Source organism: Sorex fumeus, unplaced genomic scaffold, assembly GCF_029834395.1.
Source record: "Sorex fumeus unplaced genomic scaffold, SorFum_2.1 ptg000126l, whole genome shotgun sequence".
Lineage (NCBI taxonomy): Eukaryota > Metazoa > Chordata > Mammalia > Eulipotyphla > Soricidae > Sorex > Sorex fumeus.
In genome coordinates, this window is record NW_026606183.1 from 7,035,787 (window position 1) to 7,060,969 (window position 25,183).

General features: G+C 54.4%; 3 protein-coding genes across 5 annotated transcripts; 2 read left to right on the forward strand and 1 right to left on the reverse strand.

The window, feature by feature from the left end:
• Positions 1–2,012: 2,012 nt before the first annotated feature.
• On the forward strand, positions 2,013–5,539 carry SEPTIN1 (septin 1). The gene is made up of 10 exons (XM_056137746.1): positions 2,013–2,098; positions 2,388–2,474; positions 2,693–2,816; positions 3,064–3,198; positions 3,287–3,404; positions 4,389–4,490; positions 4,588–4,687; positions 4,899–5,064; positions 5,205–5,295; positions 5,402–5,539. Exons 1-10 carry the CDS (start codon positions 2,089–2,091, stop codon positions 5,486–5,488), a joined length of 1,020 nt encoding a protein of 339 aa, XP_055993721.1. The 5' UTR covers positions 2,013–2,088; the 3' UTR covers positions 5,489–5,539.
• A 302-nt stretch (positions 5,540–5,841) lies between these two features.
• MYL11 (myosin light chain 11) lies at positions 5,842–12,928 on the reverse strand. Of its 3 annotated transcripts, XM_056137750.1 has the most exons (9): positions 12,834–12,912; positions 12,607–12,730; positions 8,218–8,254; positions 7,187–7,282; positions 6,888–6,963; positions 6,592–6,696; positions 6,380–6,458; positions 6,077–6,125; positions 5,842–5,988 (listed from the first exon to the last, which is right to left on the reverse strand). In XM_056137750.1, the coding sequence occupies exons 2-9, from the start codon at positions 12,675–12,677 to the stop codon at positions 5,884–5,886; spliced, it is 618 nt and encodes a 205-aa protein (XP_055993725.1). In that variant the 5' UTR covers positions 12,678–12,730; positions 12,834–12,912; the 3' UTR covers positions 5,842–5,883. The 3 variants fall into 3 exon arrangements, with proteins under 3 accessions (XP_055993725.1, XP_055993726.1, XP_055993727.1); XM_056137751.1 differs by lacking the exon at positions 12,607–12,730 and having other exon boundaries at positions 12,834–12,853; XM_056137752.1 differs by lacking the exons at positions 8,218–8,254; positions 12,607–12,730 and having other exon boundaries at positions 12,834–12,928.
• Positions 12,929–13,308: 380 nt separating this feature from the next.
• Positions 13,309–25,053, forward strand: TBC1D10B (TBC1 domain family member 10B). Its single transcript, XM_056137731.1, has 9 exons — positions 13,309–14,574; positions 17,662–17,761; positions 18,031–18,138; positions 18,231–18,337; positions 21,681–21,795; positions 21,916–21,981; positions 22,162–22,351; positions 23,372–23,526; positions 23,610–25,053. Exons 1-9 carry the CDS (start codon positions 13,613–13,615, stop codon positions 24,252–24,254), a joined length of 2,448 nt encoding a protein of 815 aa, XP_055993706.1. The 5' UTR covers positions 13,309–13,612; the 3' UTR covers positions 24,255–25,053.
• Positions 25,054–25,183: the final 130 nt, after the last annotated feature.

Below are 25,183 nucleotides of genomic sequence, written 5' to 3' on the forward strand. Positions count from 1 at the left end.
CTGGTGTGGCCCCAAAACAAAACAAATGAAAAGGGCACCAGAACTTTTGATTGAGCACTCCATCCTTATGACCTCACTTATACCTTAAGTACCTTCTTTAAGCTTTATTTCCAAACACGGTCACTTAAGAGGGTCAGATTTCGGTATGTGAATTTTGGGAGGGCATAGTTCTATCATAATGGGAGTCAAAAGGGAAATGATAGGACTGGAAAGATAGTATAGGGGTTAAGGCACTTGCCTTGCTTCCTGTTGACCCCAGTTTGAATCCTTGGCACCCAGCACTGCTCCTGAGCATAAAACAAGAATTAGGGGCTGGAGCAATAGCACAGTGGGTAAGGCGTTTGCCTTGCATGCAGCCAACCCGGGTTCAATTCCCAGTATCCCATATGGTCCCCTGAGCACCGCCAGAAGAAATTCCTGAGTGCATGAGCCAGGAGTAGCCCCTGTGCATCGCCGGGTGTGACCCAAAATCCAAAAAGAAAAAAAAACAAAACAAGAATTAGTCCCTGATGGAACCCGAGAGACAGAGAGATAGCACAGTGGGCAATTTTCTTGCCTGGGTTTGATCCCTGGCACGCTAGGGACCCCCAAAACCCCAACAGAAATGATTCTGAGTGCAAAGCCAGGAGTTAGTACTGCAGGATGTGGCTCGACCCCTCCACCTCCAAAAGGGAAATAACAGAATCTAAAGGAGTGGAGAAGCTAAATGGCATTGGAGCAATGGGCAGGATCCAGATCAAGCAGTTTCTTTTAAAGAGAGGATTAATTTTTTGTTTGTTTGTTTGTTTCGTTTTGTTCTCAAAGAGAATATCTTAAAAAAAATAGAGGTTAGTTTTTTTAACCCAAGAGCTCAAAAACAGGTGACTGGATAAGGAAATTATGGTAATATATACAATGGAGTTCATCAGTTAGAAGATGAAATCAGGGCCAGAGAGATAGAACAGCAGGTAGGGTGCTTGCCTTTCATGAGGCCGACTGTGTTGGAGTCTCAGCATCCCATATGGTCCCTCAAGCACTGCCAGGAGTAATTCCTGCGTGCAGAGTCAGAAGTAGCCCCTGAGCATCGCCAGGTATGGCCCAAGTACCCCTATCCTCCCCCTCCTCTAAGTAAAAAATCAGCCTCCTTTTATGTGTTCTGCAGCGTTTCAGTCTTTGGCCTAAGTTCATCCATTTAGTCTTCCATGCATTGATTCAACTGGTATATTGCCACTGTTTTGTCCTGGAGTCCTGTTCAAGATGCTGAGGATATAGAAATTAGGAAAACCATCTCCCTTACTAAGAGAGCTCAGTAGGAAGCAGAAGAGATAGACAAGCAAATTTGGCAGGGGTGGGGGGCATACCCAGCTATGCTCAGGAATCACTCCCGGTGGTGCTCAGGAGATCATATGGGATGCTGGGAATCAAACACGGTCAGCTGCATACCAGGCAAGTGCCCGCGGTGCTGTGCTATCACTCTGACCTTGAAAAGGCAACTTTTCAGTTTTTTTTTAACCATCCTTCATAGTCTTCATCTCCCTAGTCAGAGAGACCAGTTGCTTCCTTCCTCTGCCCACACCTGGCCTCCCTTAGGATAACGAGGCTACCTGGGGACTGGGAATAAAGGTGTGCGGAAATGGAGGGGCAGAAGGTCTTCTGGGCAGAGGAAGACAGGATGGGGAGGCCCCAAGCATTCATCGTCTAGATCTCCTCCCTGGGTCTGTGTGCATATCTCAGCCCGCCCCCTGGTTTGCCACACTCAACTTCCTGCCCCTCCAGAGGAAGTGGGGAGCAGTGGCTGCAGGTGCAGTGGTGGACGCAGGGTCATGGTGAGTCTCTCTGGCCTAGAATCCAGCCTCTCTGCCCCCAGCCCTAGGGTTGTTGGGCACAGATGATGCCACAGCAGGCTGAATTCTCCAATCCTCTGGGTTCAGGTCGGAGGAGGGTGGGGGGGGGGCAGGACGGGGGTGTGTGTGGGGGGAGGCTGCCTGCTGCTGGCAGTGGCCTCGCACTGTCCACCCCCTTCAACAGGACAAGGAGTACGTGGGTTTCGCTGCTCTCCCCACTCAGCTGCACCGCAAGTCTGTCAAGAAGGGGTTTGACTTCACTCTCATGGTGGCAGGTTTGTTTCTTTTTGTTTTTTCTGTTTTTGCTCTTTGGGTCACACCCGGCTATGCACAGTGGTGACTTCTGGCTCATATACTCAGGAATTACTCCTGGCGGTGCTCAGGGGACCATATAGGATGCTGGGAATCGGACCCGGGGTCGGCTGAGTGCAAGGCAAACACCCTACCTGCTCTGCTATCGCTCCAGCGCCCGGTCTGGGGGTTTTGGAGAAGAGGCTGGATGGGGGTCCTCAAAAGGCCAGAGGAGTCACCTCACCTGATGGGTTGGGCCTGTCCTGTCCGCAGGAGAGTCGGGTCTGGGGAAATCCACCCTCATCAACAGCTTGTTTCTCACCAACCTCTATGAGGACCGGCAGCTGCCAGAGGCCAGTGGTAAGCTCCTTCCTGCCTCTCGGGCACTCGGTCGCCCTCGCCAGTGCCCTCTCTGTCCCTGCCCTGGTTGTCTCCCAACTGGGTGCATCTCTGTCTCTGGGTGCTTCTGCCTGAGGCCGTGTCCCTTCTTAAAAGACAGGGTGGGGGCAACTGTGGTACTGGAAAAGGAAACAGCTCTAGCCTCCCCCTCCAGTTCCCTGATGTCTCTCGCCCCACAGCTCGGCTGTCACAAACACTGAGCATTGAGCGCCGGGGAGTGGAGATCGAGGAGGGGGGCATTAAGGTGAAGCTGACCGTGGTGGACACACCTGGCTTTGGGGACTCAGTGGACTGCTCTGACTGGTGAGGAGACTGGGAGAGGAAGGGGTTAACCCCCCAGTATGGCTGCTCCATGAAGACTGAGGGGTGAGATGGGGCCAGCCCAGCTTCCCCACACCTGTCACAAGAGGTGGGGCTGTTTCTGGTGACCATCTGGCCCCAAGTGTCCTGGGCCACCCAACCCCTCGCTTCCACCCTACCCTGTGGCCCCGACTCTGACCACTGTGTCTCCCCACCCCCAGCTCTAATCACTGTGTCTCTCCACCCTTAGCTGGCTGCCTGTGGTGCGCTTCATTGAGGAACAATTTGAGCAGTATCTCAGAGATGAGAGTGGCCTGAACCGGAAGAACATCCAAGATTCCCGTGTTCACTGCTGCCTCTACTTCATCTCACCCTTTGGCCGGGGGTCTGGAGGGCTCTCCGGGGCAAGGGGGCATCTTCTGGGAAGGGGGGCTCTCTGCAATGGGAGGCTGAGCCCCAATTCCTGCATGCAGGCTCAGGCCCCTCGATGTAGCCTTCCTCCGGGCCGTGCATGAGAAGGTCAACATCATCCCAGTCATTGGCAAAGCAGATGCCTTGATGCCTAAGGAAATCCAAGCCCTCAAGCAGAAGGTATGCAAGGGCCTGGGGCGGGAGAGATAGTACACTGGGTAAGGTGCTTGCATGCACACGCATGCCTGACCCAGGTTTGCCTGACATGGGTTCAATCGAACCCCTGGCATCCCTGGAGCACTGCCAGGAGTGCAGAGTAAGGAGTAATTCCTGAGCATTGCCAGGTATGTCAAAAACAAAACAAAACAGGGACTGGAGCAACAGTACAGCGGGTAGGGCATTTGCCTTGCACACGGCCTACCCGGGTTCAACTCCCAGCATCCCATATAGTCCCCAGAGCACCACCAGGAGTAATTCCTGAGTGCAGAGCCAAGAGTAACCCCTGAGCATCGCCGGTTGTGACCCCAAAAAAGAAAAAAAAAAACCTGAAGGTATATGAGGTCCTTTAAGCTTGAAGCTCAGTCACCAGGGGAAGAGAAAGTCCAAAAGGCCAGAGTTTTGAATCCACGCTTTCCACGGGGGAGACCTGGGTTCAATCCCTGGCCCTCCATGTTCCATTTAGCACACGGGCGCAATCCCTGAACACCAAGCTAAGAGTAGCCTTGAAGCATCCTTGGGTGTGGCCCCGGGAAACCAAATGGCAACAACAAAATAACCAAAACTCATGACCCAATCTAAATTGTTTTGACTTCTTTCATCTTTCTGGAGCAAGATGTTGGGTTCAACTTTGGGAGTTTCTGAGGAGCGTGGGTTGAAAGGTCCCTGAAGCAGCCTGTTTTGACTCAACATAAGTCCTGGCTGCAGACTTGGCTAAGGCAGGTCTGAGGGCAAGTGTAGACACTAGGAACCCCCAGATCCCTCTGGCCCTGGGCAGAAGGCAGCTCCCTCTAGTATCTAGGGCTCCCCCTCCCAGTTCTCTGGGTTCTCTGCCCTCAGTCCGCTTTCCCTTGTCCCTCTTCCTCCCCACCTGCCTTAGGCTTCCTGGTGCTGGAGATCCTGGTTCTATTCACCTCTCATGATGCCTGTCTCTGTATCTCCTCCCAGATACGGGACCAGCTGAAGGAGGAGGAGATCAACATCTACCAGTTCCCAGACTGCGACTCTGATGAGGACGAGGACTTCAAGAGACAGGATGCTGAGATGAAGGTGCAGATGCGAGGGCAGAGGGCTTGTGGGGGAGGGGAGGAGAGGCGGAGGCTGGGAAGGGTGTCCCTGTTCACCGACCGCGGCCCCTGCCGTCCAGGAAAGCATCCCGTTCGCAGTGGTGGGCTCCTGCGAGGTAGTGAGGGCCAGTGAGACCGGACCAGTGAGGGGGCGCCGCTACTCCTGGGGTACCGTGGAGGGTGAGTCAAGCGGAACACCCGCGGCCAGCTGGGACTGCAGCCCAGTCATTTGCACCCAACATTTGCTCTGGTCAAAGGGGTCCTAAGGAGCCCTGACGGGGTCCTTGTGCGGCAAACCCTGGACGCGCCCCTCAAGCGATGGCCAGCTGGGGCGGGGGGGGGGGGGGGGGGGGGGAGGCAGCGCCCTGACGCTCTCGGGTCTGCCCCCCAGTGGAGAACCCACTTCACTGCGATTTCCTGAACCTGCGACGGATGCTGGTGCAGACACACCTACAGGACCTGAAGGAGGTGACGCACGAGCTGCTCTACGAGGGCTACCGGGCCCGCTGCTTACAGAGCCTGGCCAGGCCCGGGGCGCGGGATCGCGCCAGCCGGAGGTGAGAGCCGCAGCCCAGGCCAAGGGGCCGTCCTCCCCGCTCCGGGAGGTCTCCTGGCGCCCAGGTCGCCCCCCACCCCGCGCCGCCCCGAGGTCGTAGCCGTCGGTCCTAGACTCGTGTCCTTCTCCCGCACCCTCTAGTAAGCTCTCCCGCCAGAGCGCCACAGAGATCCCGCTGCCCATGCTGCCTCTGGCCGAGACGGAGAAGCTGATCCGCGAGAAAGACGAAGAGGTGAGTTCCCCGCGCCCCCTACCCCCAGCCCAGAGCCCAGTCCTCGTCGAAGTCCTCCTGTGGCCTCGCCTCATCCCACCGCCCCATCCCATCTTGCCCCGCACAGCTGCGCCGCATGCAGGAGATGCTGGAGAAGATGCAGGCGCAGATGCAGCAGAGCCAGGCCCCGGGCGAGCAGTCGGACACGCTCTGAGCCGGGTTCCCTCGGCTCCGCCTTCCGCCCGTCTCGCGTACAACCCCGGCCGCGGGCTGCCCAGCGGCTCCCGCAGCCCCGCCCCCGCCCCGCCCCTCCCCGCCGCGCCCCTCCCGCCGCCCGCTTTCAATAAAGTCTGCGTTTTGCTGAGGCTGTTCGAGTCCTTTCATCCCGTCGGGAAAAAGTGGCGGCCGTCGCAAGTGGACACCCCCCGTCCCCCCCCCCGTGCCCCCAAGTCTGCAGGCCACTAGCCCTCCCCGCAGGGGTTCAGTCCGGCCTCCCGCCCTTCCGTCCCGACACGGAGGCGCGGCGAGGTAGGAAACAAAGACCAGGCGGATTTTATTGGGGGTCTGGCCGGCAGGAAGGCGGGGCCCGCGCCCGCCCCCCGGGCGCTCCTACTCCTGGTCCTTGGCGTCGCCGTGCGTGATGACGTAGCAGATGTTCTTGTAGTCCACGTTGCCGCCCACGTCGGGGGGAAAGGCTGCCCACATGTTCTTGATCTGGGGAAAGACGGACACGGGGCCATCTCCCACCGGCCCTGTCTCTGCCCTCCCGGCTCCGCTTCTCCCGGGCCTCGTGCCCACTCACCTCTTCCTGGGAGAAGCGGTCACACTGCGTGGTCAGCAGCTCCTCCAGGCTGCAGAGAAGTGACAGGGCAGAGGGCCGGAGGGGGATGTTTGCGATTGAATTTCATGGCCTTCCTCCCACCCGAGCGGTGCCCTTCCCCAGCCTCGCCCTGCAAGCCAGGGCCATCTGGCCTTCATATTTGCTCTCTGCACGCTGAAGCCCACGGGCCCATTTCCACATTCCTAGTTTCCCTCGTTCCGGCAGCGCCGCACCCGTGGTAGGAATTTAAGGAGGTTTTCCTTAAAACTTGGAGGGGCCACTTACAACTGTTTCTTAATGGTGCCCTTCCCCTCAGGGTCCAGGATCTTGAAAGCTCCAGTGATCACGTCCTCAGGATCTGCGCCTGGCGGGGGTCAAAAGAGCACACTGGGAGTCAAAGGGCACACAGAAGCTGAGGGTCCTGGAGTGATCTGAACCCTGAGGGGTCTGGGGAGGACGCAGCCAGTGAGGTTTTGGATAAGGGACACTTCAGTCACCTTTGAGCTTCTCCCCGAACATGGTGAGGAAGACAGTGAAGTTGATGGGCCCGCTGGCTTCCTTCATCATGGCATCTAGCTCCTCATTCTTCACATTCAGGCGCCCTGGAGTAGGGTAGGGGGAGCAAGGCCTGGAGGAGGGGGACTGATGCTTGCCAGGACCCCTTTGTCATATGGGTAGAGTGAGGTCGAGGGTGGAACTGGAAGGGCTAGAGTCAAAGGTTACCAAGTCCCCTGGGCTCTGCAGGCCTGAGTCTTTGGGGGGGGGGGGGGGGGGGGTTGGGGGGGGTGCTCACCCATGGCTGCAAAGGTGTCCCGCAGGTCTTCCTTGTCGATAATGCCATCACGGTTCTGGTCAATCACAGTGAAGGCCTGTGGAGACAGAGGTGGGGACATCAGTTCTCTGCATCCAGGCTTTGCACTGGCCCCTGGCAGGTCGGGCTCTGGCCCCCAGCCAGCTGTCCTCTGACACCCTGAGCAGGGAGGGGAATTAGCAATCTAAAACCCTTCCCTCCCCAACAGGTGCACATTCCAGAGAGGGGGGTGGGGGAGGGTGCGGCAGGGGGTGCTCTGGGCAGGACAGTTTCTTTCTCACCTCCTTGAACTCCTGGATCTGGGTTTGGTCGAACATGGAGAAGACATTGGAGCTCCCGCCCTCTGCTGCTGCCCTTCTCTTGGCTTTCTTGGGTGCCTGGAGGGTGAGGGTTGGCCAAAGCGTCAGTCCCTATTCTCTGAAGGTAATGGATTAGATTCAGGCTTGTTTCAGACTAATTCCAGCTCTAGTCAAGCTCCCATCTTCCACCCCTCCATCCCCCACCTCATAGCCTCCCTGCTGAGGGAACTTGCTTCAGTTGCCTCCAAGTTCCTAGCTGCAGCCCTTGAATCCCCTATTCTTCCTTCCTGACTAATAAGGAGAAGGTCCCCAGCCCCTTCTGGGAAGACTGAGCCTGCCTCTGAGACTTTGGATCCGATACAACTCATTAACTCTGTTGGAGTCTGGCTGGTCCCACAGGCATTTAGGTAGGCAACTCTGAGGGCCTGGGTCCTGTGATGGCCCAGCCTCTCCAGAAGGCCATCGCTGTATGGAGTTCATTAATGACATTAAGAAAGAGGATTCAGGAAGAGGAATGGGGGAGGGGAGGGAGAGAGAGAGAGAGAGAGAGAGAGAGAGAGAGAGAGAGAGAGAGAGAGAGAGAGTATTCCCCAGCACACATGATTTCCAGTTTTTTTTTTTTTTGGTTTGGTTTTTGGGTCACACCAGCAATGCACAGGGGTTACTCCTAGCTATGCACTCTCTGCACTCAGGAATTACTCCTGGAAGTGCTCAGGGGACCATATGGGACGCTGGGAATCGAACCCGGGTTGGCCACGTGCAAGGCAAACGCCCTACCTGCTGAGCTATCGCTCCAGCCCACACACATGGTTTCCAAAGCCTCAGGAGCAATCCCCAAGTACAGAGCCTGAATAGCCTCTGAGGATGTCCAGAAGTGCCCCCCACCAAAAAAAAAAAAAAAAAAAAAAACACCCAAAAATAAAAAAAGAGAGAACTTTTCTTTTCTCAGAACCAGCTGCTTTCTCTCAAGGGCAGAGTGGTGGGAGACTGAGGGCAAGGCGATGGTCACTCACCATGTCTGGTGTCTTGCAAACAAGGTGGTGTCTCTGGCTGGGAAGAAGCAGAGTCAGTCTGGGATGGACCCTCTGGCGTTATATAGTCTGCTCAGGGAGCCTTAACATACCAGGGTAACCTTAGCCCTGCGGGTGCCCACCCCAGATACCAAAATAGCCTGGCTCTGCCTCTCCTTTCTTGGAGGGCCCGCAGCAGCTGGAGCAGGAGGGAGGGAGCAAGGGAGGGGCAGGCAGAGGGAGTGGGTCCTGGGGTGCCATTTCGATAGGACCTGTTTTCTCCCCACAGGGGGCTAGAATGTGCCTAAATTCAGAGTGACCCAAGCTGAGGCACAGTCCAGGGAGAAGGATGAACCAGGCCCCTGCTGCCCTGGTGATGGGAGGGTTTATATATTTCAATTCAGCCCATCAGGCACTAAGCCATGCTTTGTGCACTTTGAAAAACAGAGCCCCCCCATTTTGTGGAGGTCACAGTCAAGTCTTCTGTGTGGCAGAGTTGGGGTTTTGTGTTGGGGTGTGGGGTTTTTTTTTTTTTTTTTTTTTTGCTTTTTGGGTCACACCCGGTGATGCACAGGGGTTACTCCTGGCTCATGCACTCAGGAATCAATCCTGGCGGTGCTCAGGGGACCATATGGGATGCTGGGAATCGAACCCGGGTCGGCCGCGTGCAAATGCCCTACCCGCTGTGCTGTCGCTCCAGCCCTGAACCTTAGGAGGTACTGGGGATTGAACTGAACCTGGATCGGCCCTGTGCAAGGCAAACGCCCTACCCACTCTACTCTGGCTCCGGCCCCCAATGTGTGGCAGAGTTGAACAACAGAAACGGAAACGGAAGTCCCAGGAAGATCTTTTACATTGCCCTCAAGGAGAGGCACAGTTTGTTCTGTTGGGTTTTGTTTTGTATTTTTGTCACACCAGAGGTGCTCTGGGGCTGCTCCTGTGAGCTCAGGGATCCCTTCAGGCGGTGCTTGGGGGACTTTATGCAGTGCTAGGGATCAACATTGGTCTGGCTAGAGCAAGGCAAGCGCAAGCGCCTAAGCCCTTGTCCTAGCTCTCTGAGCCAAAGAGGAGGGAATTTTGAGCGCATAGTTGCAGACCTGGGCGCAAGAGCTAAAGAGCACAGACCAGCTGGAGCCAGAGCGGATGAGCGGAGACTTGGTGTTTCGACTTCCTGAGCCTTGCTTTCCCTTTCTATTAAATAAGTATGTGATTCCCATTGCACAGAATGTGGGAATGTGAACACTGCTTGGAAAGAGTGTAGTGAGCCATGATCATAAGGAGGTCCTGCCTTGGTGGAAGTCCATCTAGCTACAGAGACAGGATAAATGCAACACCAAACCATATGGGTAGAAGTAGAAGGCTTGGCAGTCCTGCCTAGGTGGCATGGCAGTGATTTCATGAAGTAGTTCAGGTTGAAGGTGCAAGAGCTGGCATGCTAAGCAGAGGGCATAGGTGGGCAAAGGCCTGGAAAGGGATCAGAAGTATTCAAGCTGTGAAAATTGTGTTGTGATGAGCAAAAAATACAAGGGGCACTGGAGGGCATTTGTGCCAGGCCGAGCCTTGGGAAGGTTTGAAACAGGAAAAGAAAGTGACCGAGTGAGAGCCGATAGTTGTTTCTTTGCAAAAGCTGGAACTCAGAGAAGGGAAAAGCTGGGACACCAGGAAGTTAGGGGGTTACCTCTTGCTGGTTCCACGGTCTTCTTAGGGGAAACGGACTGGCATTTTGAGGTATCTTCTTCCACACCTCTAGGACTTAGTGCCCTAGTCCCTTCAATAGAACAGTGGTTAGTGAAATAGGGACTGAAGAAGCCCCAGGAGACCCAGGGTAGATAAGGACATCCGTTTCCTCCTCCTGCTCCCTCTAGGACCCAATGTCCTGTGGAGGGTGTCCCTCCCGCCTCCCCCCACTAGCCTCATGCCAGCGCCTCTAAGACATTTTCTTTTCTGGGCACTGGGGTCCAGCCACCTGTTGTCTCTAAGAAGAGAGAAGGAGCCATCCTAAACTTAGCAGCTGCTCTTGGCTTCCTGCACTGGCCCCTCCCAGCCTCAGTAGACAGCTGCCTCACCTAATATGGTTGCCATGGGGGTCCAGGCGCAGGGAGGAGCCCACTGGTTACTGGGTTCAGGGAGGGAGGGGGAACTTCATATAGGGATATACCGGAAGTTCTCAGAGAGCTGGGGTTTGGGGCTGGAGCGAGAGTACAGCCGGTAGTGATTTGCCTTATACGCAGCTGAACTGGGTTCAACACCAGACATCCCATATGGTCTCCTCAAGCACCACCAGGAGTAATTCCCGAGTTACTGAATTCCTGAATTCCAGAGCCAAGACTTACCCCCAAATATCGCTGGGTGTTGCAATAAAAGAAAAAAGAAAGAAAAGCAAGCAAGCTTGGGTCAAATGGAAAGTGTGGGAGTTGAGCAGATCAGGAGCAACATATATCTGAGAGACTGAGTGGGAATCTATAGCATTGGGTATGAGCTGGGAGTGAGGAGTTTCTGAAAACATGAAGACCAAGTAGGAACTGGGAACTTGGGAGCTAGATTGATTGAAATTTCAGGTGGCAGGCAGAAGAGCTAGTACAGCGGAGAAGGTACTTGCCTTCCCATGGCCTACCCTGTTTTGATCCATAGGGTTCCCTGAGCCCCATCAGGAGTGATCTCTGAGTATAGAGCAGAAGTAAGCCCTGAGCAGTCAGGTGTGGCACAAAAACACACAAAAAGAAATTTCAGGTGGTGGACTCTATGAGGAAATTGTGGACTTTAAACTATGGTGATGGAGAGCTGGAGGGATAGCACAGCAGATAGGGCACTTGCCTTGTACATGGCCAATCCGGGTTCAATCCCAGGCATTCCATATGATCCCCAAACACTGTAAGGAGTGATTCCTGGGACTGGAGCGATAGCTTAGTAGGTAGGGTGTTTGCCTTGCACGAAGCCAACCCAGGTTCGATTTCCAGCATCCCATATGGTCCCCTGAGCACCGCCAGGAGTAATTCCTGAGTGCATGAGCCAGAAGTAGCCACTGTGCATCGCCGGGTGTGACCCAAAAAGCCGAAAAAAAAAAAAAAGAGTGATTCCTGAGTGCAGAACCTCTTAGCATTGCCAGTATGCCCTCCCAAAACAAACAAACAAAAACCCCCAATGAAAACCCTAGAGATATGGATGGCAGAGAGCAGAGGGTTTCAAAAATTAGTGCCCTCCTGGAGTGATGGTACAGCGAGTAGGGTGTTTGCCTTGCACGTGGTTGGTCGGGGTTCGATTCCCAGCATCCCATATGGTCCCCTGAGTACCTCCAGGAGTAATTCCTGAGTGCAGAGCCAGGAGTAACCCCTGTGCATTACCGGGTGTGACGCAAAAATAAAATTAGTGCCCTCTGAGGTATTAATATAAAATGATCACTATGGATAAGAATTGAGTGCTGGGGGCTGGAGTGATAGCACAGCGGGTAGGGCATTTGCCTTGCATGTGGCTGACCCAGGTTCAATTCCCAGCATCCCATATGGTCCCCTGAGCATAGTCAGGAGTGATTCCTGAGTGCAAAGCCAGGAATAATCCCTGTGCATCGCCAGGTGTGACCCAAAAAATAGCAAAAAAAAAAAAAGAATTGAGTGCTAAAAGTAGATAAAAGGATATACATGATATATGGTAACCTTATAGTACCTCGACTTTGGTGGTGGGAACTGTACATGGGTGAAGGGACTGGTGAAATGTACACTGGTGTTTGGAACACTGTATGACTGAAACCCAGTCATGAACAACTTTGTAACTGTTTATCTCACAGTGATTTAATTAAAAACTTTTAAAAATAAAATAAAATTAGTGCCCAGGGTAGCCTTGGTGATCCAGCTGACTGCAGTCTGGTTTCTGGTAGATTATGAGGAGCAGAAAGACACGTGGCAATGAGGCGGAAGGTGTAAATCGGATTCTACTTCTGGACCCCCAAAAGAGTAAGAGCACAGATAGGGAAATTCATAGTTTTGGGAATTCATCGTTTGGGGTCAGGATTCCCACCGGGAGACACTCAGATGGTGAAGTCAGAGTAATTACAGCGGGGATTCTGGGGAGGAACTCAGATGGGCGACTGAGAGGGACTGGTGCTTGAAATTTCTGTAGGAAATAATGAAGAGAATTTGAGAGTAGGGGATTCTGGTTATAACGGCCTGAACTTGGGAGTGTTGGCGTTGGCTTCGGCAGGATAAGGATTAGAGACAGAGGGATTCTAGAGCGCTGGATCAGGGCGTTGGTTCTGTGGTGGAGCTCGCGGGCTCGGGTGCTAGCTCGAAATTGGGGGCTCAGAATGGACTGAGTCAGGACAGTGGGTGGCTCTCATTAGCTATGGGCGGCACGAACGCCCAGGCTCCAGGCCCTTTACGCGCTGTCCCCAACTGACACCTCTCCGCCTTCCGCGCTTGTCTCCGATTGTCACCGATGTCCCTGCGCTGGCACCGCCTGCTGGGCAGCATCCTGCCCTTTGGGTGCTGCCATTGGCTGAGACTTCTGTCTTCCTCCTCTGTTGCTAAAAGTGATGGAACGTGCTCATTGGCAGATGAAGTAAATTAATCGCAAATATGGCCCGCCCTACAGCTGTCATTCTTTCCTGACCTTCTTGGGATACTTACAGCATTCCTCGGGTCTTCCTATTGACTGCGGGTGCTGTCGGTCATCGCCCAGCGAGCCATCACTGTCTCTTCATTTGACCGCCTTCTCCCGCTTTTCATTGGCTCCTTTACTACTGTTCCTATTAGCCTGGCCTGCCCCTTCTCGCACGGCACCCGCCTTCTTCCGTGGTCATTTACGTACACTTCGCCGTCGTCATTGGTCAGGAGGTTCAGTTTCCCGCTTTTCTATTAGTCGCTCCCTTCGTCCCGCCTCCTCGCGCCTCCACTCGCCCTCTCATTGGTGCGCTGACCCTCCGCCTTCTCAGTTTCCTCTTTGGACAGGACCCGCCCCCGGCCCTACCCACCCTCCCAACGATTGGCTGAAGGCCGGTTCCCTCTCTCCTGTTATTCGTCCAAGGTCTCTGACGAGGCGGGAGAAAAAAAGGAGCGCGATGGGATGGCCCGCGCGCAGGCGTGAAGCCCCGAAACGCTGGGCGCTCCGCCGGCCCCGAGGCGTGTGCGCAGGCGCAAGGTCGGCTGCTCGTCCGAAGCGGGTGGGAGGGGGCGGCGGCGAGAGAGGTGAGAGGGCGCCAGTGAGACCCCGGCGCCCGGCGCCCGGGGACCCCTGCCCCGCCTCCGCGCGCCCGCCGCCGCCCGCGCGCCGCCCCCGCCCCCGGCGTGCGCCGGGGCCGCGCCCTTCGCCCTCTCCCCTTCCTCGGCGGGCGGCGCGGCGCGGCCGGAGGGGCGGCGCTTTCTGCGGCCGCCCCAGCTGGGGGGGATGTGAGGGGCGGCCCACGGCCATGGAGACGGGCCCGGCGCCCCTGGTGGCCCCGCCGCGCCGTCATGGCTCACCCGCGGCTGCCGCGGCCCCCTCGCCACCGCCCCGCGGCTCCCGGGCCGGGCCCGTCGTCTTGGTGGCTCCGGGCCCGCCAGTGACCACGGCCACTTCGGTCCCGGTCAACCTGGTGGCCCCCGGGGAGGCGCGGCCCGCCTGCGTCCCGGTGCCGGCCCAGACCTCGGCCCCAGCCCCGGCCGCGGCGCCGACGGGCGCTGCTGGCGCCGAGGGGCTGCCGACCCCGGAGGCTTCCCCTGAAGCCCCGACGGCGCAGATCGGCCCCGGTCCGGAGCCCCGGGTGCCTGCGGCAGTGGCGGGAGCGGAGAGGGCGATGACTCCGGCCCCAGGGGCGGACTCTCCGAAGACGATGGAGCCCAGGACCTCATCTGCTCCTGGACCAGACACCCCGGCCGGAACCCCCACCAGGACCCCTTCTCGAACGGCTCCTGGGCCCCTGACGTCCAAACCCCCGCTCGCTCCCAAGCCGGGAACCACAGTGGCCTCAGGAGCGACTGCACGGGTGGCACCGGTGACAGCAGGACAGGTGACTAGTGGACATGGAACTGCATCCGCAACATCAGCATCAGCAGGACAGGCTCCTGCGGACCCCACGGGGGCAGGCGCAGGCCCCGCAGGGACGTGTGAGCCGCCAGTAGCTGTTGTGATGGTGACCCCAGCCCCGGAGCCCGCCGATCACGCCCAGGACCTGGGCTCCACGTCCAGCCTGGGGCCTGGCATCTCTGGGCCTCGGGGGCAGGCCCCGGACACCCTGAGCTACTTGGACTCAGTGAGCCTCATGTCGGGGACCTTGGAGTCCTTGGCCGATGATGTGAGCTCCATGGGCTCGGACTCAGAGATAAACGGGCTGGCTTTGCGCAAGACCGACAAGTATGGCTTCCTTGGGGGCAGCCAGTATTCAGGCAGCCTGTGAGTATTGGGCACACAGTGGGGCTGCTTCAGGGAAGCAGTTTGGGAAGGGCGTTGCCCAGAATGGGGGTGTCCAGGACTCTGAGGATGGGGGTGGGGGGGAGTGGGAGAGGTATCCTTGGTGACCCCCATCAGACTTAGAGCATCCTGAGGTTTCTGTGGCTTTTTACTCTGAGACCAGGATTCAGGATGTGTGGGTTTGCGCCCAAGCCCTGCGTCTGGTGTGCTCTGTGCCCTTGAGCTAGTGCCTTCCCCACTTCAGTGCCTCAGTTTCCTCCCGGGTCAAGTATGACGTGATCTCAGCGCCTTGAGATGAAACTCTAGCAATGAGCCAGATATGCTGGAGGGACTGGTTGCCAGGGTTCTTGGGGGAAAGAGTCTGGGAGGGATGCAGACTCTTCCTCCCCCGCCCTTCCCCTCCCCCCAGTAACCCTGGGCCCAGTGGGATGATGGAGGGAAGACTCTGAGGCAAGGTCCTTATGTAAATCAGAAGGGCAGTCGAGTATCTTCACTGCAGAACAGAGGGTGCAGGAGGCCTCTTCCCCATTTCCTCATGTCCCCAGTACTACTTACTCTTTCCTAGTTCCCTCCAGGGGCCTGAGTCACTCCTGAGGTGGGGGAGTGATCGCCTCTGACTTCTTCCTTCCCTCTCTCCAGGTCCTGCCCGTTGTTCCTTCACCCCTTTAAGCACTCCTCAGCTCCTGCATCACTTGAGCACGCAGATAGCAGGCCTTGAAGTTGGTGTTAGGATAAAGTGGTTAAAAGTCCTCAGACACTTGGAGGGAGAAGTAATTCAAAGTATTGATTTCAGGGTAATATGCGTAGGCTCATAGGTGTAGGACCTGACCCTTGCAGGGTTTTGTGAGTGTCCAGCTTTTGCCTCGTCCAGGAATTCAGCTGAACCTGCTCTGAACTATAAAGGATAAGCAGGATTGGGGGGCTGGAGAGATAGGATAGCAGGTAAGGCACTTGCTTACATGCAGCTGACCTGGGTTCGATCCCAGCATCCCATATGGTCCCCTGAGCACCCCCTGGAATAACCCCTGAGCATAACCCAAGTGTGGTCCCCCATAAAACAAAACCAAAAAGAATAAGTAGGACTTAATCTTGGCTTTTGTGATGGGGTTGGGGAAGCCCTGCGGCCGGCAGTTCTCTGCAGGGTATCCAGCAAATAAACCCAGATCTTTGCTTGCACACCAGCATTCTCAGTACTGTCAGGAAGGCACCTGAAGTTTGACCCTGGTGCTTTCCATGCTTGAGTGATATGTTGTGTACCTAACTTAGAGATGAACAAATAGGATTAGAACAATTGAGTGAATTGCCCCAACTCAGTAATATGGCTCTTGGTGACCAATGGCCCCCCCATGCCATGCTGTTGTGTGGAATCTGAGTTGAATTGGATCTGTGATCAATTAGGTGACAGTCACCACATAAGGTGCCATTTCTCTCGGCTTTGTAATTTTGTCCCTCTAAAATTCCTGCCATGCTGGAGAAATCTCTTTTGAAACAAGATTAGCTACGGTACTTGTTCCCTAAAAAGCTTTAAGAATTTCCTTATTGCCCACAGGATAAACTCTGAGCACCTTTAGCCTGCACACTGGCTTCTTACTATCTGACTCGCCCGTGCCTCTGATTTTCTCTTCCTCTTCTCCTCACTGGGTACTTTGTCTTGCCTGCTTCATTCCCAGTCTGCCCCACCTGTCAGGAATGCCCTTCTTCTTTTCCTTCATGAGTCATATCTGTCCCCTCCTCCAGGAAGCCTTCTCTGATAGTCACCACTGCTCATCTAATTAGTTGTCTCTGCTGTGCATCTTTGTATTTGTATTTTTCACACCATCTTGCAGTTATATTCCACAGCATATGCTACATATTTTGTTTGTGTGTGACCTTTCTGCAGGCAGGAAAGATACTGTGCACTCCCTAGCCCTTAAAGGAGATTGGAAGTGATTTATGATGAAGATGAACCAAGGTGGCCCTCTGTTTAAAGTTCCCTTAGGGAAAAATTGATATGGAATGTGCATGTTCCATTTAAGAACCCTGTGTATACAGTGAGAGTCTCAATTGTCTTCTAAGAACATTGTGACAGGTGGCATCCCTTTCTACAGATGAGAAACTTGGGTTATCACTTGCTAACTCTTCAAGGACTTTAGGGATGGAAGTGAGATTTGAGTTCAGGTCGACCTGGACATCCGAGCACTTAACCATTTCCTTCACCTGGAACTAGGTCCTGCAAGTAACTCTCTTGATATTGATGGAGAGTCTTGACAAACAGTGGTCAAACAGCTTGTTGAGAGAGTTTCCTGCGCCCATTGGGGATGATTTCAGGAAGGAAGAGAAATGACTGAAGGGATCTCTAGGATCTGATAGGAGTCTCCATTTTTTTCTAAGTGAAAAAGTCAATTCTGCATTTTATGGACATCAGTTAATACTACGGAGGCCCTGCCATGAGTTGTCTCAAGTAACTGTTCAGTCAAGTCAGGTAGATATTTTTCTCTTCATCTATTAATGAGGAAATTGAGGCTTAGAGCAGTTAAGTGACTAGCCCAAGGTCACACAGTAGTTAAGTGGTAAAGTTAGTACTTGGATGCAGGCCTAAGACAAAGTGCGGCTTTTAGGGAGTTAGAACTATAATACGGGGTAGGGTGTTTGCCTTGCAAACAGCTGGCCCTGGTTCTCTCCCCGGTACCCCATATGGTACCCGTACCCCAAGCACCGCCAGGAGTAGTTCCTGAGTGCAAAGCCAGGAGTAACCCCTGAACGTCTCCAGGTGTGATTCAAAAAGGGAAAAAAAAAACAATGTATGGCTCTTGAATATTCCATATGTGTCCCAAACTTGTCTGTTTCGAGTGGAATTTGGATACTCTCCAACATGAGAACTCAATCCTTTGAAATAGTTCTTCTAAATGAAGATTTGCTCTCAGTGTGGATTGTGAATGATTCAGTAGCCGGACATCCTGAGTAGCTCAAAAGATGCTCTGTGTCAACCCTTTCATTTGAACCTGGGAGGGTAACTTGCCTTCGTTTTCCCGGCAGTCCAGGTTTTATATTACTGCTACTGATTCTTTCCATGCTGCTCCCATTCTGCAGAGAGAGTTCCATTCCCGTGGACGTGGCTCGGCAGCGGGAACTCAAATGGCTGGAGATGTTCAGTAACTGGGATAAGTGGCTGTCGCGACGTTTTCAGAAGGTTTGAGAAGCTGAGTGGTGGACAGGGCAGTAGATGGGGGCTGGGGGCACAGGGTGGGCCCATGTGCTCCGGGAAAGCCCAGGAGCTTGACATTCTCTGCTCTCTGGACCATGTTGGAGGTGGGTGGTACTTGGGTCTGTGGGGAGAAATGGCTCTAAAGACAGAAGGTTGGGGGTCCAGTTTAGTCATGCCTGTGAAATGTGGGAGGGGTGTCCCACTGAGGGAAAGCTTGGTGACTAGCCCCTTGAAGCTCTGCTGCTCTGCCCTAGGTGAAGTTACGCTGTCGGAAGGGTGTCCCCTCCTCCCTCAGAGCCAAAGCCTGGCAGTACCTGTCCAATAGCAAAGAACTCCTGGAGCAGAATCCCGGCAAGTTTGAGGTGTGTGAAGCTCCATGATCTGGGGACTGGGACACGGTGATGGATGTTGTCAGTTTGCCAGATCCTGAGATTTTCCCACTGCCCCCCTGTAGGAACTGGAACGAGCTCCTGGGGATCCCAAGTGGCTCGATGTGATTGAGAAGGACTTGCACCGCCAGTTTCCGTTCCATGAAATGTTCGCAGCCCGAGGGGGACACGGGTAAGGCGGCGTGACCACCTGGGCAAGTTTGTTGAAGGCTCCGGGCTGGGTAGGAAACCGGCCCTGCCCTTGAGAACTTCTGGAAGAGGGCTTCTTGATGGAGAGAAAGTCAAGCTGTATTGGAGAAAGTGTTCTTGGAGAGAGTCTGACTAGGATTGGGGGTGCAAGTGTGGTAGGGAGTTGGGAAGAGAAGTTTATCAGGCACAGCAAAATTAATTTGAGGGACTAGAGAGATGGTACAGCAGGTACGGCACTTGCCTTGTACACGGCTGACCCAGGTTTTCTTCCTGGCATCCCATCCCATAAGCCCTGCCATGAGTGATCTCTGAGCACAGTCAGGACTACATCCTGAGGACTGCTACGGAAAAAAACCATGAAATGCATTTGAGCATTTTTTTTTCTTCTGGTGAAGCCAGGGATTAAATATAGGGCCTCAGAGTAGTAAAGGCAAGTGTCCTCTCCCTACTCGGAGCTGCATCTCTAGCCCTAACTTGGGTTTTGCAAGATCGGTGGGAGCTGACCAGAATGTTCCTAACTACGGATGGTGTAATCTGTGTTGTATGGGCTAGTTGGCACAGCTGAATTTGGAAATGTGATTTGGGGTCCTTAACTTAGTGGTTTTCAATTTCTTTTTACACCTGTGAGTCATTGGAAATAGAAAGTTTTTGAGTAGTGGCAGATGCTGTCTGTGTGCACTGCGGCTCGCGCTCGTCATCAAGGTCAGTGCTGTCCCCCTCCGCTCCACTCCATGATCCAGGCGGGCCATTTTCTAAGCGCTAACAACTTTTTTCTTGGATCAGTACTTGGCTTTTACTTGGTATGCCACACTTTCCTCAAGCTGCGTACGTGCCACTCCCTAGTCTGTAAGCTGATCTCTGATGGACATTTTTTGTCAGTAGTTTCATCCTTTCAGCAAAGATTTATTGAGAACACAGCGTCTGCCAGGTGCTGTTTTAATCACAGATGACAGCATCAGACAAAACATAAAACTCCTGGCCTGGGACATAGCTCAGCGGTAGGCCACTTCCTTGCTTGTGTTAGGTTCTGGGTTCAGTCCCTGGCACTGCAAAAACAAAACCTGCCCTTAGGGGGCTTATGGTATTTCAGCACAGAGCCAGGAGTAAGCCCTGAACACTGGTGGGTGTGGCCCCCCCAAAACAAGAAAAAGTTCCCAGTCACTTGAAGATTTCAAGATGAGAAAAAAACAGAAATAGAGACAGGGAGGAAAAACAGGAGTGGTGGAAAAAAACCGTGAAAGTTTGACTCCTGGAAGAAAAATACAGAGAGGTTTCAGTGATCTAGCCACAAGAAATGCAATGATGGGTCAAATAAAGGCAGGTCTGCAAATTGGCTTCCAGAGGTCGGAGACCTTGATGTAAAGCAGTGGGTTAAAGCCTTTTGAAGGGGTGTGGGGTATGGGGACGGGTGGGGTGGGTGGAGTGATAGAACAGTGGGTGGGGCACTTGCTTTGCATGCAGCCACTTGCCAACATCCCATATGGTTCCCAAGCACTGCCAGGGGTCATTCCTGAGTGCAGAGCCAGGAGTAACTCCTGAGTATTGCCAGGTGTGGCCACCCCCCACCCCCCCTTATCCCCCGCCAAATGCTGTTGAAGTGCCAGAAAGATAGCTCAGTGTCTTGGGTGCATGTTTTGCCTGCTAGATGCCCAGATTCAGTGGCCGGCACCACATGTTCCCTGAGCACTGCCAGGAGCAACTGTGAACACTGCCAAGTGTGCACTCCCCCCAGTATATATAAAAGAGCATATTAAGCTAAAGGCAATAACAAATGTGGTTACCAGAGAGAACAATCTAATAGGGAAATGATGATGCAGTCAAGATGGACAAGTTACAAGTTGCCGGAGTGATGGTCTGTGGAGGGGAGATGGAATGGGATCCAGTGGCAGAGTGAAAGATTGTGTTTGGGCAGGATCACAGACAACTCACCCGCAGTTACAGTGGAAAAGGCAGGACATAGAAGCAGGCAGGAAGGTAAATGTCTTGGGAGTTGATACTTCTTTTACTGTGTATTAAGTAATATAAAGGCCCTCCCGTTGATCATCGATTTGCTCGAGCGTGCCCAGTAACATCTCCATTGGAGACTTTGTTGTTATGTCAGTATGCTGGTGAAAGGTGAAAAAATGTCGATAATAATGGAGTTGTAAGTAGATAAGCACAAAACAAGATCATACTTAAATTCTAGGAAATAACTATTGAAAGCAGTGGTAGGGAGATGATCCAGGAAGTCATTTGTTTCCCATTATATGTGAAGCGTATGTCCCAAGAACCCCAGTGGATAGTCCCAAACCCTAGATATACTGTGCTTTTCCATTAGCTATACAGATCTCTAGTAAGAGATCAACAACAATAAGCAATAATAAAATTGTAGTAATAGCAGTAATAAAAGTTATGTGAGTATGGTCTCTCAAAACATCTTCCTGTGTATTTTTGGACCACAGTTGTGGGTAACTGAACTTGCAGGTCAGGGGTATCATTTTCTGGTAAGAGAAGGACTGAGCTGTGATGTAGCCGTGGAGGTAGAAAGAGGTTCAGCAGACTCCAGTGGAACCAGGAAGCCGGTAGACATGGTGATACTGGGGAGTGTTGCACTCAACTACTCCTGAGTCTGCTCAGGATAATCTTGAGTAATGGGTGGCTTTTTTTTTTTTTGGAGGGGGATGCTTTGCACACTGGCTGCGCTCAGGGCTTACTTCTCTCAGGAATCATTCCTGGTGAGGCTCGGGACATGTGATGCTGGGGATTGAACCCAGGTTGGTCACATGTAAAACAAATGTCCTACCCACTATATTATCTTTTTAAATTTAGTTTTGTGCTGTTTTTTTTTTTTTGATGGGTCAGTGAATAGGATTCCCTTATTTCGACAGAGCATCCTCAAGCAATCGGCTCTGGGTTAGGGTAGAGATTTAATTTTGTGTGTAGAGACAAGAACTGTCTGAGGAACAGCTGGCTTCCCACACCGTCACCGAGGGACATGCCTGGGTGAAGGGATGAAGTCCTGTGAGACAGCAGGTCCTGCCTGGAAGAAGAGCATTCAGTGCTCAGGAGGGCCGGTGCCGTGGGAGCGGAAGGGCCGGTGGCAGATGAAGGATGGATGGAGCACAGCCTGTGCTGGGAACATACGGGCTGTGTAGGCGAGGGCGGAGGGCTGGAACCTGGGATGCTTTATGGTCTGAGTTTGTCTTAAACTGGAAAGGCAGGCTAGAAGAGTGTGTAGAGGAGGTGGCAGCGAAGCTCTGAAGTCAGGGCTTTAGTGTGGGAGGGTTAGCGGGCGGCAGTGGTCTCCCACTCCTGTGACTGCCCTCATGGTCTCTCCCACGCCACAGGCAGCAGGACCTGTACCGAATCCTGAAGGCCTACACCATCTACCGACCTGACGAGGGCTACTGCCAGGCCCAGGCCCCCGTGGCCGCAGTGCTGCTCATGCACATGCCCGCGGAGGTCAGCATAGACCGGGCTTAGCTGGGGAGGGCCTGGGGGGGAGCGTGGCCCCCCGTGGTGATGGGGAAGCTCTCTTCTCCCATTTCTCAGGCCACACCTCTCTCTTCTTGTCCTTCTCAGCAAGCCTTTTGGTGCCTGGTGCAGATCTGTGACAAGTACCTCCCTGGTTACTACAGTGCAGGGCTGGTGAGTAACTGTGGGCAGGGTGTACCTGGGGCTGTGACTTTTCCCCAAGTGTGTGGGGAGCTCATTGTCACCTTGTGCTGTGCCCCCTTCGTTCCCTGGCCTTTGGGCCTTCCGCACTGAGGCGAGGATCCCCTCCCAGGGCCACAGCAGGTCTTGCCTCACGGCTTGTCCCATCTCCAGGAGGCCATTCAGTTGGATGGAGAAATCTTTTTTGCACTGCTGCGCCGGGCCTCCCCCCTGGCACATCGGCATCTGCGGCGCCAGCGGATCGACCCCGTGCTCTACATGACAGAGTGGTTCATGTGCATCTTCGCCCGCACCCTGCCTTGGGCCTCAGTGCTGCGCGTCTGGGACATGTTCTTCTGTGAAGGTACTTCTGTAGCCATTCAGGCTGGGGGGGCATGGGGGTTTCTATGAAGGCTGCAGAGGGCGGCCTACTTACAGCAAGTATTTGATGGGTTTCACTGGAAGCCTGTGGGCTTGAGAAACAAAGACCTTGGCTTTAGCTGTCCCCACTCAAGCACCTTCTCTAACCCCCAGGGACCTGAAACTCCTCCTTCCTTCACTAAGAAAAACTTTTTTTTTTTACTTTTGGGGTCACACCTGGCGATGCACAGGGGTTACTCCTGGCTCTGCACTCAGGAATCACTCCTGGCGGTGCTCAGGGGACCATATGGGATGCTGGGAATCGAACCCAGGTTGGCCGCGTGCAAGGCAAACGCCCTACCCGCTGTGCTATCGCTCCAGCCCTCCTTTCTTAGATATTTATTTTGTGCTTTTGGTCTCCCAAGTAGTGCTTCCCAACTGTTCAGGCCAAATGGGTCAATACTTGGGCCTGGGGATATAATGCTGCTGGGATTCAACAGTACTGGGGACCACCTAGAATGGGGGTGGTACCTGGGGTTAAACTCAGGGCTTCATGCATACCAAGCATATGCTTCAACCCTTGGAGCTATCTTCCTGGCCTCCTCATTTCTTTCCTTAAAAAAACAACAACAAAAAATACTATTGTTTTGGGGACCACAGCCAGCAGTGCTCAGGGACTATGCCTGGCCCTGCTCAGGAGTCATTCCCAGCCAGTGCTTGGGGGACAGTGCAGTCCTGGGGATTAAACCTGGGGCTCCTGGGGCTGGAGCAATAGTTCAGTGGGGAGGACACTTGCCTCGCATGCATCTGACCTGGGGTTCCATCCCTGACATTCTGTACGGTCCCTCGAGCCTGCTAGGTGTGCCCCAGACCAGATGCACTCAGCCCTTTAAGCTGTCTCTCTGTCACTCTTTTCTCTTCTTAAGGCGTTAGTAGCTGGGTGGGGCTGCTGCATCCCTTCGGAATGGAACAGGCTGAGATCCCAGGCCTGATTTCTCAAGGCTTCTTTTCTCTGGCCCTGCAGGCGTGAAGATCATCTTCCGGGTTGCCCTGGTACTGCTGCGGCACACGCTGGGCTCCGTGGATAAGCTGCGCTCCTGCCAAGGCATGTACGAGACCATGGAGCAGTTGCGCAATCTCCCCCAGCAGTGTATGCAGGAAGACTTCCTGGTGCACGAGGTATGTCGTAGCCTTAGCACACCTTACATCTGCCTCAGCCCATTGTTTCACATGCCAGATAGCGCCATTTCTTCTCTCACTAGGTGACCAACCTTCCAGTAACAGAAGCACTGATTGAGCGAGAGAATGCAGCCCAGCTCAAGAAGTGGCGGGAAACCCGGGGAGAGCTACAGTATCGGCCATCAAGGCGACTGCACGGCTCTCGGGCCATCCATGAGGAGCGCCGGCGGCAGCAGCCACCCCTGGGCCCCTCCTCCAGCCTCCTCAGCCTCCCAGGCCTCAAGAGTCGAGGCTCCCGAGCAGCTGGGGGGGCGCCCTCTCCACCCCCTCCTGCCCGAAGGGCCAGTGCTGGGCCTGCCCCAGGGCCTGTGGTCACTGCAGAGGGACTGCGTCCATCCCTTCCTTCACCTACTGGCAACAGCACCCCTCTGGGCTCCAGCAAGGAAATGCGGAAGCTGGAGAAGGAGCGGCAGAAACAGGAAAAAGAACGGGAGAAGGAGCGGCAGAAACAGGAGAAGGAGCGGGAGAAACAGGAGAAGGAGCGGCAGAAGTGGGAAAAAGAGCAGGAGAAGGAACAGCAAAAGCTGGAGAAGGAGCGGCAGAAGCAGGAGAAAAAGGCCCAAGGCAGGAAGCTGTCACTGCGTCGGAAGGCAGACGGGCCCCCAGCACCCACAGAGGGCGGGGACAGGGCCTCAGCATCTGAGACCCGCCAGGATGCTTACTTCTGACCTGCGCTGGGGCTGGACTGCATGGCCCTCCTCCTTTCCCTCGGCCAAGGAGCAGGCCTGGCCAGGGTGCTGTCCCCAGCCCCCTCAGCAGGCTGTCCCTTTCTGAAGAAAGCGGCTTGACTTCCATCTCCTCGCCAGCCAGGACAGTCGGAGTGCACGGGGCAGTGGGAACAACAGCAGGAGTCTCGCTCCTGTCCCAGTTCCCATGGGGTCCCTGCCCAGGTACTGTCCTGGTTGGCCTTCTGTCACCGTAGTGGTGATGTGGCCCTGGCAGTCAGCGTTTTTCAGATTCTCACACTCCAGTCGCCCCCTTCCCCGTGAAGCAGACGTTGCTGGGTTCCTTTTTCTCTTCAGTCCTGCCTGTCTGCCTCCCTCCTGGCTGGGAGCCAGGTTCTCCTCACTCTGCTTCGGGCCATCTCTGTGTTGTAATTATGTACAGAGGACCTGCTTGGCCCCAGGGCGGGGCGGGGGTGGGGGGCTCTAACTTCTGTCCTCTGGTTCTCCTTCCACAGTGTTCTTACCTAGTTTATTTAAGGGGACATGCACTGGAACAAGGACTGTCCCCCTCTTCCCTACACACCAACCTCGCTCTTCCTATCCGCGCACCTTCCTCTGTATTCTCAGGCTTCTGCTTTGTCTCACCAGCAACCCCACCTTTCACCTGTCCCTAGCAGCCCTCCTCCAGCCCCTCTCTGGGCCAGGGGTCGTCCCTTGAGCTATAGGGGTGGAACCCAATGTTTACATTCTCTTCTGTCTCTGCTCCCACCCCATGCGGCGCTTTGAGGAACCAGAACCAGAACCGGAAAAAAACCTGCTGTTATACCTGGGCATGTCTCCGGCCTTGTTATTTGATGAGCGGGTTAGGATAATGACTGGGGAGGGAAGCAGGGATGAAGCCACGTTCTGGGCCTCTAAGGAAGCAGTCCGCT